The following is a 15,792-nucleotide window of genomic DNA, read 5'->3' on the forward strand; positions in this document are numbered from 1 at the left end:
GGTGACTCAAGAAGTGGCTCATGCGTTTGGTAGAGAGCACGTTTTGTCCCAGTCACACAAATAAACGACAGCGCGTGTCCCTTTGACCCCACTAAAGCGTCCACCTCGCTTCTACAGATGTTGTGACACTTTGATGACCAGCTTTCTGTCCTGTTCCATTGGTTTTACCAACATATTCTTCAATATATCATGTCCCCAGTAAAAGCAGGTTTGCAATAAAAAGAAAAGGCTTTAGGTAGCAAGACAGATAAGTCATTTACAATTTGATGCTTGTTTGCTATCGTAACATTTGGTTTCCTGGAAGTAGTTCTGCTATTGCAGGTTGTCATGTGTTGTAGCCAAGCCGCCTCATGTGATTGCTCCACTTTTAGCCGTCAGCTATACGTTTCACAGACGTTCAGTGACAAAACAGAACGGAATAAGAATCATACGTTTACAACAGGACCTGCAACAAGCTCTATGTTCATTTGATACTCATATGGGGTCCTTCCTTTCAGTGCGTTCATTGCGTAACTGTAACTCATGTAAATGGTAATAATGCCATAACTTGCTATTTATTAAAACATACTAAAACTGCGGGAGGTAGAGGATGACCATCACCACTGAGCCCTGAGAAAAATATCCATCCACAAAACATGTCGTTGTCAAAAGCAGAGTGTCAGAAACTAATCATCCAGTGATCCCAGCCGCATCGGGCCCTGATCGGCTGGGTGACCTGAGGAACTATGCTGGATGTTTTTTGAACCTCCTACATCACTTCCTGTCTACACAACTAAGTGCAACACCGTAGATGTTCTTCAGGGGAAGACTGTCTAAAAGCTTTCCAATCAATGAATATGTAATGCCTGAAACCTTCAGTTTAGACCTAACAACAGTTACCAAGGTTACAGCTCATTCAATTTTAGTCAAGAACCATTGGAGATGATGTGCCCTGATAGTAATCAAAACATCTGGAGGAACCAAAAGGTTGTACATTTGGGAACCTGCCCAGGGCTAATAACATGGAAACTACGTGTGGCAGAGGTACAGCGTGTTTTCGTTTGCTAATATAATTTGATTCAAAAATAACAAGTTTCATTCATTTATTTCACTTTCTATGAGGAAATGCGTCAATTTCTTTTCAGATAAATGGCCGCATGACTCAATGGAGTGCTTTTATGGCAGAAAGACTTGCACTCTCTCACACACATACACACACACACACACACACACACACACACACACACACACACACACACACACACACACACACACACACAAAGACACACACACACACAAGCAATGAAATAAAATGACGCCCGCCATTTAACGTAGTCAAAACTTATTAAAGCCTCTGGTGAGATCATCATCATCCGAAAGTGACTCATAACCATCTTGCACATTGTAGGAAATAATACACACAGAATATATGTAGTCTAAAAATCCTCAATGTAAGCAACATTTACTTGAAGCGCTCAGTAAATATACATCTATATAGACATAAGTAAAGATATATATATAGATAAAGATGAGTAGAAGGATTCAACTTTTAATACAGAAAATGTAAATGCCACTGATGTGGTTATAACATTAAGTGTTATAAAATGCTACTATAATGAAGACACAGACACCGTTTTGTTTTGTTACTTTACTTGCATGTGCATTTTGTTAAGTAAGTTATGCACTGACTGGGTTACAAACAACAATGCATTATTTAAAAAATACCTGTATGTGAATATAAAAGATATAATTTGAATGCATTCCGTTTTCCCTTGTGTGGACATAAGTGGGTTTCATCATTTGTCTAATGTCCACGATTACATATGAAATACATTACACTCTTTTTGAATCAGAAATCTCATTTGTTCAAGGTAGCAATTTGACCCATTAAAAAAGGCAACCATCAGACATTTACTTTTGATACACTTTTATAATTGTAGAAGTGGTAGCATTATTCCAAGATATAATTATATTTGCTTTGTTGAATTCCTTTCCTTGAGTTTTAACTGAACAGATTATTTCCTGTTTTAAAAATTCATTATTTCAAGAAAATGCTTTGAAATAATAATTTAATTTTTTTTTACTAGAAACAAATGGCTATAACCCTCCAATACATTAAACAAATCCAAACACATACGTTGCATTACCCTGAACAGGTCCAAATGCGTCAAAGTCAAATCCATTCAAATAAAACAAAAATATTTTCAAAAAAAGAGAAATTCAATAAAATACTTACTGAGAAGAATCATTTCAACACTTCAGAGGTAAAATATTTTGAGGTATGAGTGTTCATATATTTATTGATATGGTTTGGACTTAGATATGTAAACAACCATTGCTAACGCAATCATAATACTTACTAATACAATACTGAAAAGCAATTTGAATCCCTCATTTAAAAAAATCGACTACAAAGGCAAATGATGTGTACAGCATTATAAGTCTGGGAGACTGTGTAGGCACAGGGAGTTGTGATGTGTGTGGTAGAGTACAAACTCCTTGGTGCATAATAGCTGTAGCTGCTGGAAGTTAAACAGCATTAAACTGTGTGCTGTGTCAGCTAATCTTTGAAGGCCATCATCTATCTCCATTCAGTTTAGACTCTAGAATCTATTACTGCCGCTGTATCATACATCTTTTGTGAGGGGAACATCTCAAAAGTTCTACAAAATATCCCTTTTTCTGAATGTAGCAAAAAAACAAGTAGGATTTCAACTTGATCACCATGCTTCTCTGTCAGTTGTTCATCATTTCAAGGGTAAGACGTAAATTACGAATTACGATGTTGAGGAGACTTCTCGACAGCCACGTTTTCTCGTGAATATTCCATGTAAACACTATTAACGTAACAATTACATTGTATTCATCTCAAATAATTGCGATTGATATGGAGTTTCAGTGAACTGTTTTTAGAGAGCGATATCTCTAATGAATCTTTATTTTACTTCTTCAACATTCATTTGAAGTCACAAAATAATGGAGCATATCATGGAACACGGTGTGTGCATTATACACAGCAGAGGCACACATTTTTGTACAAGATAGAAAGTACAGGGCATGAATACAAATATGAAGTAAAACATAAATACATGTCTTCATACATATGAATGGCAAATTTTAAATGTTGGAGCCACTGAAGCAGTTGTTGATGACTTGTGCCCCCTATCGACTGGGTAAGAGTGAGGGTCAGCAGTCAATAAACACTGTATAAAACAGTCAATAACCAAAAGGTTTAGACTGATGGGCCAGGTAGTATCCTGGATCATCCTTGGACAGACAGACACAGGCACACACTCGGAGATAATAAAGATGATATGCATGAATATGCAGATGATAAGCTGGTTTATCTAATATTCCAACCGAATGATTAAATTAATTTGCCAATATGGGCTTTTCCTTTAACCCTTAAAGAATCCACGATCAGCCTATATACAAGCTATTCATATAAACTCAATGTATCCTGCTATGTTCATTGCACAAAGGAGATTGTGCAGTGTTGGTCTCATGTCAGAAATTATACATTTTGAGAAATTAATTTTGTTTAGCGCTCCGATTCTTTGTTCTGTCTTATGTAATATAATGTAATGTATGTACACAAATCAGCAAAAATAACAATATATACATGCTTCCAGTTTTGGACAGGTAATTGTAAACAAAGCTACTTTGCCTTGTTTCTCATTCTATTCTTTCTGCAGAGCTTGTGTTCCATTCAGTTATCTGGATCTAAGAGTTTGTTTACTCTTAGATCCACTTACTATATTATATATCAATTAATATTATGCATTGTAATACATAGATGTGCAACTCAAGAACATGAGTTTCTGCTAAATGCTCTGGAGACAGTGAAGGCTGTGGCTGATTTACATTTCAAAGGCTCTGAATGAAGGAGAGCGGCGGCCGGACGCTGCGGAAAACCTGTGAGGGACAATGGAAAATGTTTAGGGATGAGAAACAAAATCCATAAAAAGGGAAATGTACCGTTTTAATACATGTACTTACTGATCCACTACTTGTCCTAGCCTGACACCCAGCTATGTGGGGTGGTCTTCACCCTCTGAGGAAAACCATGAGGCCCAGCTGTGGGCTCAAAGTTAAAGTCCAGTGCGCCGCCATCCATGAGGGTGTCATGGAGCACGGTCTCCATGTCACATTCAAACCTCTCAATGGACACGTTGTCCAGGTCACTGGGCAGCCGCTCCTGGTGATGACCGTTCGGGTAAATCAAGTTGAGTTCCCTGTAACCGTTGTTGCTGCCGTAGCTTGCCGAAACAACGTTATTGTGAAGTGGGTGTCCACGGGGCAACTGCACGCATGTCCTCAGGCTCGCCATTCGAGGAGGGGCACCCGATAGACTAGTCAGGCAAGATAGCGGGATCATGTTGCGGCCATTCAAATCGTGTGAGGTTGAAGGACCCTTGCTGTGTACATCTTGTGGATTTACATGAGGAACTAAGTGACTTTGGGGAGGACTCATCATTTTTGCTCCATTATGGCCCCCCATGTGGCTCGGGCGGCCGTAATTGGGCATTAGACAACCTCCCCTCCCCAGCGGAGAGACCTGTGTACCCCTACTGGCCACCCCATCTGAGGTCAGCAGCTCCTTGAGGAGGCCAGCGGGACAAATATACTGGTTCTCGTAAGCCCTAAAGCCCGACTTAGTCTCTGGAAACGTCTGCATGGGAGCAGGGGACTGGGGGTTAATCCTCAGCTGGTTGTACATGCACTTACGGTAGTCCTTCTGAGGGTGCGGGGTCAAGCCGGTGGAGCTGTAGGGGCTACTCTGAAGCATGGCAGCATTTGACGGATGTGAGGTGTCAGAGCCCAGCTGCGTTTTAGGAGACAGCACGCTCAGGTTATCCAGCAGACTCTCCATGACACTCTCTGAGCCGTGTTGACCCATGGACCCGGCCACCTCGGACAGGCTGGGCAGCGTGGTGGTTATCTTGCTCCCGGCTGCTCCGGGATAAATCATGTGGCCGTCCGGCTCCCCTAGGTCATCCTGCTCGGGCGGAAAAGGTGAATGGCAGCCGCTCAGGGTGCTGGCGTCAGAGCTGGTGCGCGTTCTAAAGGAGCTCCAGGCTTCAAAGTCCTCGGTGCTGTGGGAGTTTGGGCTTCCCAGCCAGTTGGAGTACTGGGAACTGGGGCTGCCCGCTCCTCCCTCAGCTGCTTCCTGTAGAGACATCTAAGGACAGAAAAACATTAACGTTTTAACAAAGGCGGCAGTAAGAATTACCAGTGTGTAATGAAATGAAACCAAAGTGATAAGAATAGTACAAACATTTTGGGGAAAGTGCTTATTTGCGCGCTTGCCAGATGAGAACATCGACGCCACTCGAATATCTGAATTTACAACCACGGATTGGTTGGATTGGCTTATAACACTAGGATATCCTGGCTGGCCAGCGGCCAAGGTGACAACGTGGCTGCTGGAACTCTTTCCGGGATGTAGTGTATTTTCTAATGTGACAAACTCTTCTTTTAACACAGATTCAAGGAGAATCGTGATAAAGAAATACGGGGAAGCTATATGCAGATTGACTTTATGAGTAGGCAAGTGTAATGTTGCTATAATGAATAAAAAAGGAGGCTTTACCTTTTTCTTTGTGGCCCTTCCTCTGCTCTTGGCGAACTTACTGTTGTTGTCCATGGAAGCAGCTCTGCGTCGAGGCGACTTCCCGCTCTTTCCCCCCTCCGGGTTCAGCATCCACCAGGAGCTTTTCCCCGTTCCCTCGTTTTGGATGCGCACAAAGCGGCTGTGCAGGGAGAGGTTGTGTCTGATGGAGTTCTGGATGGGAAACAAGTGGGTCATTTGTCAGTTATCTTTTCTGAAGATGACTTTTTTTTTTCATGTTGGTTTGCAAAGGCTCTCTTTTCAAAGGTTAATATTTTTCTCCATGAATTATGCAAGTCCATCTATACATATTAAATAATACAATTAAATACTAAATACTTATCCTCTGGAGGAAAAATAAGCCACTGGGAGAGATCCACGAGAATGAATTAAGAAGGGGTATTGCCGCAGAGGAAATTTCTGTCATCTTCCATAATGCAGGAATAGCTGAGTGTGATGTCAAAGCCAGCAGATGAACAGGAAGTGCGTGTATGTCCATATCCTCCGTCAGCTACATTATGTCTACTGAGCCTTTTCCAATCCCTCGTCACGCTCTCCAGCAACAGACATTACTGACTTTGGCATGAGGGTGCGAGGGACGGATGGGACGTGGGGAGTTATTTATTTTACACTAAATTAAATGATGTGTTCCCATTGGTCAAGATGCCGTTTTGTATTACATTAAAGTACTTAACTTTGTCGTTTAGCTTTTGTCCTTTAATTACTTAAAGGAGCCGTGAACTTTATGAGGTAACATTTGTCCTTGTGCCAACACGTATTCAGCGAAAGCCTCCTCCTTTCCATGTTTTAATAAATGCTACGGTCTAAAAAGGATGCGGAGGCGCCTCTTGCTGCAGTTCTCTCAAAAAGAAAACAACGATAGGGAGGCGGTCAAATGCGACACAGATGTACTGTATATACTGGATTCTCTGGACATAAATGTTTGGACTTCAATCAAATACATTCAATTAAATATTAGATTTGACATAGCATTTTAATGATTACAATTAAGAAGAATGCACTGTAAATTCATATATATATATATATATATATATATATATAAACATCTTGAAGCTGCATGACTAATTGAATAATGAATAATTGTATAAACAGAACAGAAGAAGCTTAAGAATATTGTGACTATTGTTTTGGTTGACTGCCCCCATGCAAAGGCAGTGACCCACAACAAGTTCAACTTCCAACTATACTATCAACTCGTGCGTGGAGCCCAATCCTCAGAGCGCAGCTGGCTGTGCATGAATTTGACATTTTCTACTGAAAAAGAACGATGGGGGAGGTTACAGGGTTCAAAGTGAGGATGGGGAGGGTGACGGAGTGAGATGTTTATGCCTGCAGGTCAATGAGTTCACTGTGGACTGAACTCGAGCTCTTCAGCCTGCGTTGACAGAGTCATGATAACAGGTCGGATGGAGCAGGAACAGCGAGAGGAGGAGAAGCCTCAGAGGTGACGCTCTGTGAACCAGACTCCTCCCTTGACTTTTGAAAATAAGGCTTCCTGCATCCTGTACATGCAGACGTGAGATCAATGCGTGGCCTCAAAACGCGATGCCCAATCTGACTTGTGTTCCTCTAATTTATGACCTTTTCTATGACCCTTCTTTCTCTTTTTACATGATTTCAATCTGTAACAGGAAGACAGGAAATGAGTCATTAGCGGAGGACCTGAGATCCGAGCCGTGTGCTCTACAGACGCTGTCTGCGATCTGACCTTATACTCCAACCAACCAAAACGACGCGTCCCGCTCACGCACAGTTGACATCAATAGTCATATGCTTACGTCGGCAGCCTCTGATTAGCGCCCACAATAGATGGTGGAATGCATGGCTGGGCGCGGGGAAGGGGGAATTCTCAACTCAGCCAGACGTAATCCTCGTCGGAGAAAGACCTCACCGTCGCCCAAAAGAGAACAAAAGACACCCCTGCCTCAGTAATTCAGGAGGTGCCCCCATTCACGCATTATGCTTCTGAAAGCGAGGTGGTGTATAAGTTTCATTCTTGCTAAAGTTCTTCATAAAAAATATGGTCAAATCCGTCATCAATAACTGACTTAGAAGCCGTGAAATACACGGACATGTAACCGGATGTTGCTTGTGTGAATTTTGGGGCATTAAGAAATCGACATGCTCTCTGTTGACCTTTTCTTGGCATCCAGGGGAGTTTCCACGCACGGATTATGTAAGCCTCTAAATGACTGTAAATGTGTCGAGTAATATGAGCAGACATCCAACACAAGATTTTGCACAAGCTAAGATGCATTATACTCCAATATAAAATCTGTCATTATAATGCTATAATCTATGATCTTGAGTTGAGAAAACAGTTATAAGCAGTTGTGTCTCTGCAGACAGAGTCCGAGTCCACCTGCTGCTACAGAGCTCCAACACACTGCAGCCCGTATTGTAACGGAAACCCACCCGCCATCGCCCAACACTTCAAATCACCTGTGATCAACGGCATCAAGGCAGCGTGAAGCCGCTCCTCCTCTTCCTCCTGGACTTCAAAAACAATCAAAATTGACACAGCTGCTGTTCCTTGCGCGGTGAAGCGTGAGGCAGTAACGGTCGCAGGATAAGTAAACAAGTCCAGGCCGCTTGCGGGGCGGTTGGGGGGGGGGGGGGGGGGGGGCAGGTGCAGCGCAGTGAGAGTGGTCCTAACGTTTTACATACAGCACAGCGGCAGACACAACCACAGACGGGAGAAGAGAGGATCTCCCAGGAGACCCGCTGCTGGAGACCAGCTGCCACTCGAGTCAGTAACGGCGTTTTGTGTCAACGATGAGGCCCGAGAAGAGAATCACTTTACGTTCACATGTATGTCGCGGCGTGATGCAGGTACCGCTGACGCAAACTGATTGAATTGACACTATGTGACTTTGATGCAACATCATTATTTTTTGCTTCTAATCAGAGTGCAACTGCCCTCAGTGCATTGTTTTAGTGGTTAGTTCTGCCAAAAAGGGTTTTAAATAAAAGTTGAAGTGAATGAGGGAACACGTGAATCAATTTCCCCCAAAAAACGTCACATTAACAGCGAAATAAGGAAGTGTGATAATCTCTTTGGCTGGAATTGACTCAATGAACTGGTATCGCAACAATAGCATTCTGCTTAAAAATACTACTACAGCCATATTTCTTGTTCCTGTAAATTTAAAATGCAAAGCAGGCACATGATGTATCTTATTTAGCAGCAGCCATATCTCCAAATATCTGCTAAATAAAAATAAGAAAATCATCAGACGACTATTAATCACTGCTGTTATGCTGAATAACTGCCTCCTGTAAGCAGTCAGGTTGTGTAAATAGGAGAATACGAGCGCAAAGAGATTTCAGTAAAAGGACAAGCCACTTCCTGACAGTGTCTTCCTGTGCACCCCTCCCCCTTTACTCCTCTGACCCGGGAAGTGTTTTCTGTTACAGAACGAGACCAGCGTGGAGACCATGTCGCCTCTTCACGGAATACTTCATTAACACTGAGTGACCTTCTTCTGCAATGGCTTCAAAGTGCCACTATGAAAAGGTACGGGGGGGGCTTAGTGTCCCACACTCAGCTTTGGCTTTAAACAAGGCGATTGAGAATAAAACATCCTCACGGGACTACTGAGTAAAAAACACAGTCAGACTTATTATTCAGACACACTAAGCTGATTGGAAACTTCATCTCTAATCTTTCTCAGTTTAATCTTGAAGGTGAAACACATTCTTTGCACACTTTTCAGGGCGAAAAGGCCAACTGTTCTTTTTACACGATTCCACACTAATCTCAGTTACCGCTGATCCCGTTTCTCTTCCTCCGCACCGTATTTACTCGCCTTCCTCAGCTATCATGTCCTTCATATTTAGCACAATGGATCCATGGCCATCTCATAATAAAGGGGGGGGGGGAAATATTACCCCGCGCAGGACTGGAGGACAATGCAGGACTCAAACATGCCACGGATTCCCCAGGCTCAAACACGTGTAGACAGCAGACTGTACACAGGCCTCAGCCCACAGACCGCCAGTCAGCTGACTGCTCGCCCGAAGCCCCCCGGTCGCTCCTCTTTGAAAGCCCCGGCCCCGAGCCTCACTTTCTTCATGGGGATACTTTGAGGCTTTCAGTGCTTCTTAAGTTAAGGACAGTTCTGCCTTTTTAATCTTGTGATCCCAAGCTGGAAGCTGTTCAGTCCCCCCCCCTCCGCTTTGTTAGCCACCTCTTTTCCAGCTTGCCACCCTAAATATAGCTCCTAAACCGACTATTAACACTTTTAACGTTTTCTTCCTCTGACTTGATAGAGGGTTTTTAAATCATCTGCACTCGGAGGCCTGGTGATGCTTTGAGCTCGAGGTCAGCTGCCGTGTGGTGACCATGTTAAGTATCTTAAACTAGTGCATTGGCGTATTAACATTCGCTGCAGTAATTAGAAACTAAACACAAAGAAAAGCTGGAACTTTAGAGGATGTCTTGAGCTTATAAGGATTTGGTCACGAAACAAAGAGTAGGAGAAACTGACGTTTGGACGCCATAGAAGCACAAGGTGAAAAGTGCAATTCACACTGAGGGGGAAGACAAATGCGTCACAAATTTCGTGGCAGTCGATCCAACAGTCAGAGTCAGTACACTTACAGCCACAAATGAGAACCACCCAGTGGAAAAAGCAGAAGATCACCAAAGCCATGACAACTTGACCTCAGGGGGCCACGAATGGCTGTCCATCATTCAAAGGCAATCCATCCAATAGAGGAGTAGAGAAATGGTGGAGCGACTGACCAACAAACAACATTTCCATTTCTAGAGTCAAGCCACACCACCAATGCATTTCATCTTGGCTTATCTAAATAAGCTCATCTTCAGTCAGGAAGAACATACATTTGCATGTATATTACATTCATCCTGCCATTCACTCCTGCCACAAAATTCACTCAAAAATTCCCTCCCTGTTATCGGTATGAGTCAGTACTGACTCATACTGACTAAATACGGTCGTAATGTCTGGTTTTGGTCATAAGCAAACATCAGGAGCCCAACCACACAACCAGAAGGCTACTGATTTGTAGCGTAGGGCCCTTTAAATCATATTGTAAGACAAACCAACGTCACCAAAAACGATATATTAATACAAAACACCCAATTTGCCTTCTATCTGCACAGCACCACAAACCAATGGCTCGCACACACTTTACAAGTTTTGAAAAGTTCAAGTAGCCGTTGGTACAATAATTTCTTGCAGTTGACATGTTTTTCGAATGAACACCTCAGAACCTCTGCGTCAGTTAAACTCAGGAGCGCCACTTCCTGTTCCATCATTTAAGGTTACCGTTCACTGAGAAAAAACGTGTCCCTGCAGACGGCAAAGTATCTTTGTGCCACTCACGGACCACCAACAACATCCCTGGGGAACCAGTTCTAACGGTTGGCGGGGGCCCTCTCTTGTGGTAAAGGCATTATGTTGAACGCACAATTTGTTGAGGAAAAAACTAAACAATCTCTGTGACATGAGGCAGACAGGAAGCCATAGCTGCAGCAGCAGCAGCAGCAGCGGCGGCGTCAGCCGCGTCCTGCCCTCCACCCACCTTCAGTTTTCTAGGTGGAGCTGTACCATCACTGAGGTTCAAACACAACGCCCTCCACCCACCATGAGGTTTGTGGCTTATCTCCATCCGTCACGACAATCAGGCAACCTCATGTGGATCCCAAAGTCAATACCTGGGCCAGGGTTTGACCCCAAACACAACAATAACAGGCTGAATATTTCTTTAAACATGTGGCAGGGACAGTGGAATGGAATAAAATGACGTCACGTTAAATTAGACGCACAAACATTGTCCTCCTATTGGTTCCTCCTCTTTTTCCAGCCCGGACCCTCGTGTTTTGCGCGGCCCGGGATGTTAACACATGGCACTGTTTTCCATCCACTGTGCAGGAAATGCATCATAGTTCATTGTGAGGGGACCATCGTGTTTTTTTAACAGGAAAGTGTAAAAATAACTGTAAGCCGGTGGTTCCGAGGCTCAGCCATGCCAACATTTGGGAATGCAGAGGTTGAAGTGGTGATGTGTTGATTTAAAATCAAAGATAAACAGGCCGGTGCTATTGTTGTTGAGGCATTTGCTGCTTCTGTCAATGTCACACGCTGCAAAAAGCCGCTACAGTAACAACCCGTCTCTCAAACCCTTTGAGTACAATGCTTAAAAGGTAACACCAAAAAAATCCAATCAAATAAACATCAGGGGCCAACAAAGTGGAGTAATGAACCACAGAAAGCCGAAACAGGCACTGGCACTTTGGGCCGTTGGTGGAACTTCTGGTTGGATGTCATTGATTGTTTATCAAAAAAACTGTGAATAAAAGAAAATGTAAGTGAGAAAGGTCCATTATTTACAGATATTGATGCTTAAAAGGACACCCTATGAAAAGCTTCCCTTCGCTCCGTCAGCAGAAGGCCTGAGGGAGGGAAGGAAGCGTATACGGATAAAGAGCAGCAATCCCTTTCTCCAAGCCGCGGCATCCGCTGAGGAAACTCTAGAAGACAGGGACACAAAGATATGAGCGCACAGCTCAGGAATGGAGGATGTTTGACGTTGTTCCCAGCATTCCCTTCTCCAAAGTCCCTTCCCCTCCGACACACTCCCCAGCACTGATTGAACTGTTTGTGTCGTCTCCTGTTATTGTTGGGGGGGAACACTTTACTCCACTCCGCCAAAAAAAAACCTGAGCGATTCCCACCCGGAGTACCTACTGTACCGCAAGGTTGGAGCTCTGCAGGGGGAGAGGGAGGTTTAGCCGAGCCATAAGTCACAATAGATCAAGCTCTTCACAGGGAGGGGAGGAGGGGTGGGACAGTGGAAGCCATATTTGATTGAGGTTCACAAAGGTATTTCTCTACGGAACTTTAAAATGAGGAATGGGACATTTAGTTTGGTGTGTTTCTCTGTCTGCCCCCCCCCCCCCCCCCCCACACACACACACCAAACTAACTTTCTATCCTTCATGGCTGAGTAACTGCCACACCCGGCGGGACAATATTAACACCCGGATTAGCCTGTTTGCACAGGCGCCAGGCTACTGCTTTTCCCTGGTGCTAAATATTTCCAACATGGTTCCAGGCCACAAAGCAGAGCTCTGTAAACTCCCAGGGATGTTCCACTTCATCCACTGGCGTGGAAATGCTGCATCGACCTTGAGTCAGCATTTTTTCTGGTTCTATATAAAAAAGTTTTTATCACATTCTCCTCAGCCAAACCAGCTCAGAGCCAGCAATCGTCAATCAAACATTTTTTCATTTTGTGAGATGATAGAAATAGGATTTTTTCCTACTATCTTTTTGGATAAATGACCACCACCACTGAATGTGCCCTCAATATTACACTCTTAGTGTAAAACAGCGGTTTGGGATGTGGGTAAAATATAACAAAGGGATTCCAGTTTGACCATTCAATTTAATATTTGTAATTTTCCTATTGTGATACATGCCTCTATATATTTCCTGTATTCAGCAGATTATAAAGGGCCTGTTTTTACACTGCAGCATTAAGGATTGATTTAATTTAAGAGACCTCATGTTGTAATTTTCAAACAGAATTGCAGGGGGAAATGAATTTGCCATACCGACACAGGAAGGGGAAAAAACAGCTCATGTAGAACTTTACTATTTCTGCTCACTATTACAAAGTGTCATATGCAGTCAGCCCTGCTGCTAATGGCAATGATTTCTTTGTTGGTGTTTTAGGTTGGCTAAAGGAGTCCACGTTCGCACCTTAACCATCACCCCATCTCAACTTCCCCCTTTCCAACCTGACTCCCCCCTTTACGCGCGCCAGCGTGCAGGACACTGACCTTCCAGCCCGCGGAGCTGTTACTGTCTCCTTTATCCTTGAAGTAGGGCACGTTCTTCACCATCCAGTCGTAAATCTGAGACAGCGTCAGTCTCTTCTCGGGCGAGCTGTCTATGGCCTTGGTGATCAGGTCGGCGTACGACATGTTCCCCCACGCGTTACGACGGGACGAGCTGCTCTTCCTCTGGCCGGAGCTGCCCAGCGGTGCGACACCCGGAGGAGGCACCTGTTGCTGAGGCGGCCCGGGGAGCTGCTGCTGCAGGGGCTGATGGAGGTGGTGGTGGTGTTGATGCTGGCGGTGGTGGTGCTGATGATGATGTGGGTGCAGACCGTTTCCATCCTTGCACTGGAAATCACTGCATGGCAGAGGAGGTTTCTGCTCCGCAGACTCTTCGTAGTCCTCCTCTAACAAGCCGAGGTTACCGGTGAACTCGGGGTTCCCTCCCGGCTCCGGCTGTGCCGGCGGAGCCGAGGACAAAGTGCCGGAGCCGGCCGGGTCGTTGAGCTCGGGCCGGGGCAGCGGCCAGGTGCAGGACCGCGGGCGGGAGAGAGGCTCGAATTCGGGGTCTATTTCGACCGGCTGCGGAGGCGGTACCTCAGCCATGTCAGCGTGGCTCTCACGGTCACACAGGTCACTCACATAAAAAAATAAAATAATAACGGGGACTGAATCAACAGGTAAAATAAAAAGTTGCGTTCACACACTGGATTCCGGGTTCAGGCTAGACTTGCATATACGAGGTGTTTATACAATTCGAATTGTATCGATCAAAGTCTTCGCTGAAGTTCAGACCATCCTGCATCGAATAGTAGCAACTCTCAAGTCTGCCACTTTGTCAATAACGACAACCGTTCCGAGTCCGATGCGGCTTTCAAAGACCACTGACAGGATCAGTCATCTTAGTTATGCTACTCGACGCTGCATTCAATGTCGAAAATATTTTATTATTTGATCTCTTAGCTTAAAAACATCCTAAGAGCACCCGGTTTCAAATTAAATTCACATTCAATGTGCAATGTATATTCCTTTGCTGAATAGTTTAATCCTCAGAATCGTTAGAATAATAGAGTTGTCAGCTAGTTATTGTGACACACGTGGTGTGCATTACAAACTTAACAGACGTGAAAAAAAGTTTATGTCGGTTCAGCAGAGAGTGAAAAACAGTACACACTGTTAAATAATCATCGAAAATGATTGTATTACGTACCTGGACAATTTGAGGGCCCCTAAATGCACCATACAAGCAGCGGAACATGCAGAGGTCTTCAACAGAGGGTCCGCGGCCCCTGGTGGATCAGCAGAGTTACTGCAGGCGGTCGCAAATTTTTTGGTAGATTAGATCTGATTTTTCTATTTTTAATTTTTTTCTGTAGTAAGTATTCGTTCTAAATGACATGACCTGGTTTTCGCAGGATGCGCGCAGATTGTAAGGCAAATTTGTGATTTTTGGGTTATACAAAATAAATTAAATCGATACCAGTGTGTTCTAGTAAAATGATTTCAATCAGCTATTATTTTAAAGAACCACTTTTACCGATGACACACCTTTATCTTCTCACATGTTACTAGTTATAGGCTGTCAAGGACAAAAAATGTAGTTGTTTTTGTGATTCACTACTGATAAGTAACTTTCGAATCTGATCTGCACACTAAGCATGCTTCATAAACAGCCCTAAAAAAGAATAGGCCTGTTTGGGCTTCCTGTTCCCAACCTCCTGACATTAACCACCGTCACTGACGACACAAATCCTCGTCCTGACGTAAACGAAAAAGGGAAGCTCCTTCCAGCTCTCAGTCGGCATTACGGAAGTAGGCACAGACCAAAACATTTAATCTGAGTGCACCAGTTTCCATGGCGATGCACGCTAGCTGTTGCTGCAGCAGTGGTGGCACACGGGGCAGGAGGGGAGTCAGCTCACTGAATCCTGAGGCCCTGCATCCGGTATCATCTGCCGCTGAAACATACGTCCACAGAAGGGAGAGAAAGAAATGCTTATTATTAAGTACACTATTTTCCTAATATGTTCCTGGGCAGATACTGTACTTTTATTTGAAGCCTTGGGGTTCTGATGACTGGTAAGATAGACCCATATTACTTCCTCCTCTATCATAAGAGGTCTTAATCAAAAAGAAAGTGAGTAAACGCTTTAAAACAGGCTTAAGATATTAAGAGGGGATTCCCAAACCGACTAGAGAGCGAAAGCTTTCTTACCCGTAATGAAGAAAAACACTGGTCCGGTTTCGCTAGTAAAACGGATGTCGTTACTCTCCTCCAACTCTAGCGGATCCTGGCCTCACAAAACCAAACTAACCCTGTAACAGACGAGGAGTCCTAGACTCCCTGTGCACAGTTTCAGGTCCAAACCGT

General features: G+C 44.0%; 1 protein-coding gene across 1 annotated transcript; it reads right to left on the minus strand.

Annotated features, from left to right (window-relative positions):
* Positions 1-1,612: 1,612 nt before the first annotated feature.
* LOC120822710 (forkhead box protein O1-A) lies at positions 1,613-14,897 on the minus strand. The gene is made up of 4 exons (XM_040182555.2): positions 13,425-14,897; positions 5,573-5,764; positions 3,979-5,161; positions 1,613-3,894 (listed from the first exon to the last, which is right to left on the minus strand). Exons 1-3 carry the CDS (start codon positions 14,025-14,027, stop codon positions 3,995-3,997), a joined length of 1,962 nt encoding a protein of 653 aa, XP_040038489.2. The 5' UTR covers positions 14,028-14,897; the 3' UTR covers positions 1,613-3,894; positions 3,979-3,994.
* Positions 14,898-15,792: the final 895 nt, after the last annotated feature.

Source organism: Gasterosteus aculeatus, chromosome 7 (genome assembly GCF_964276395.1).
Source record: "Gasterosteus aculeatus chromosome 7, fGasAcu3.hap1.1, whole genome shotgun sequence".
Lineage (NCBI taxonomy): Eukaryota > Metazoa > Chordata > Actinopteri > Perciformes > Gasterosteidae > Gasterosteus > Gasterosteus aculeatus.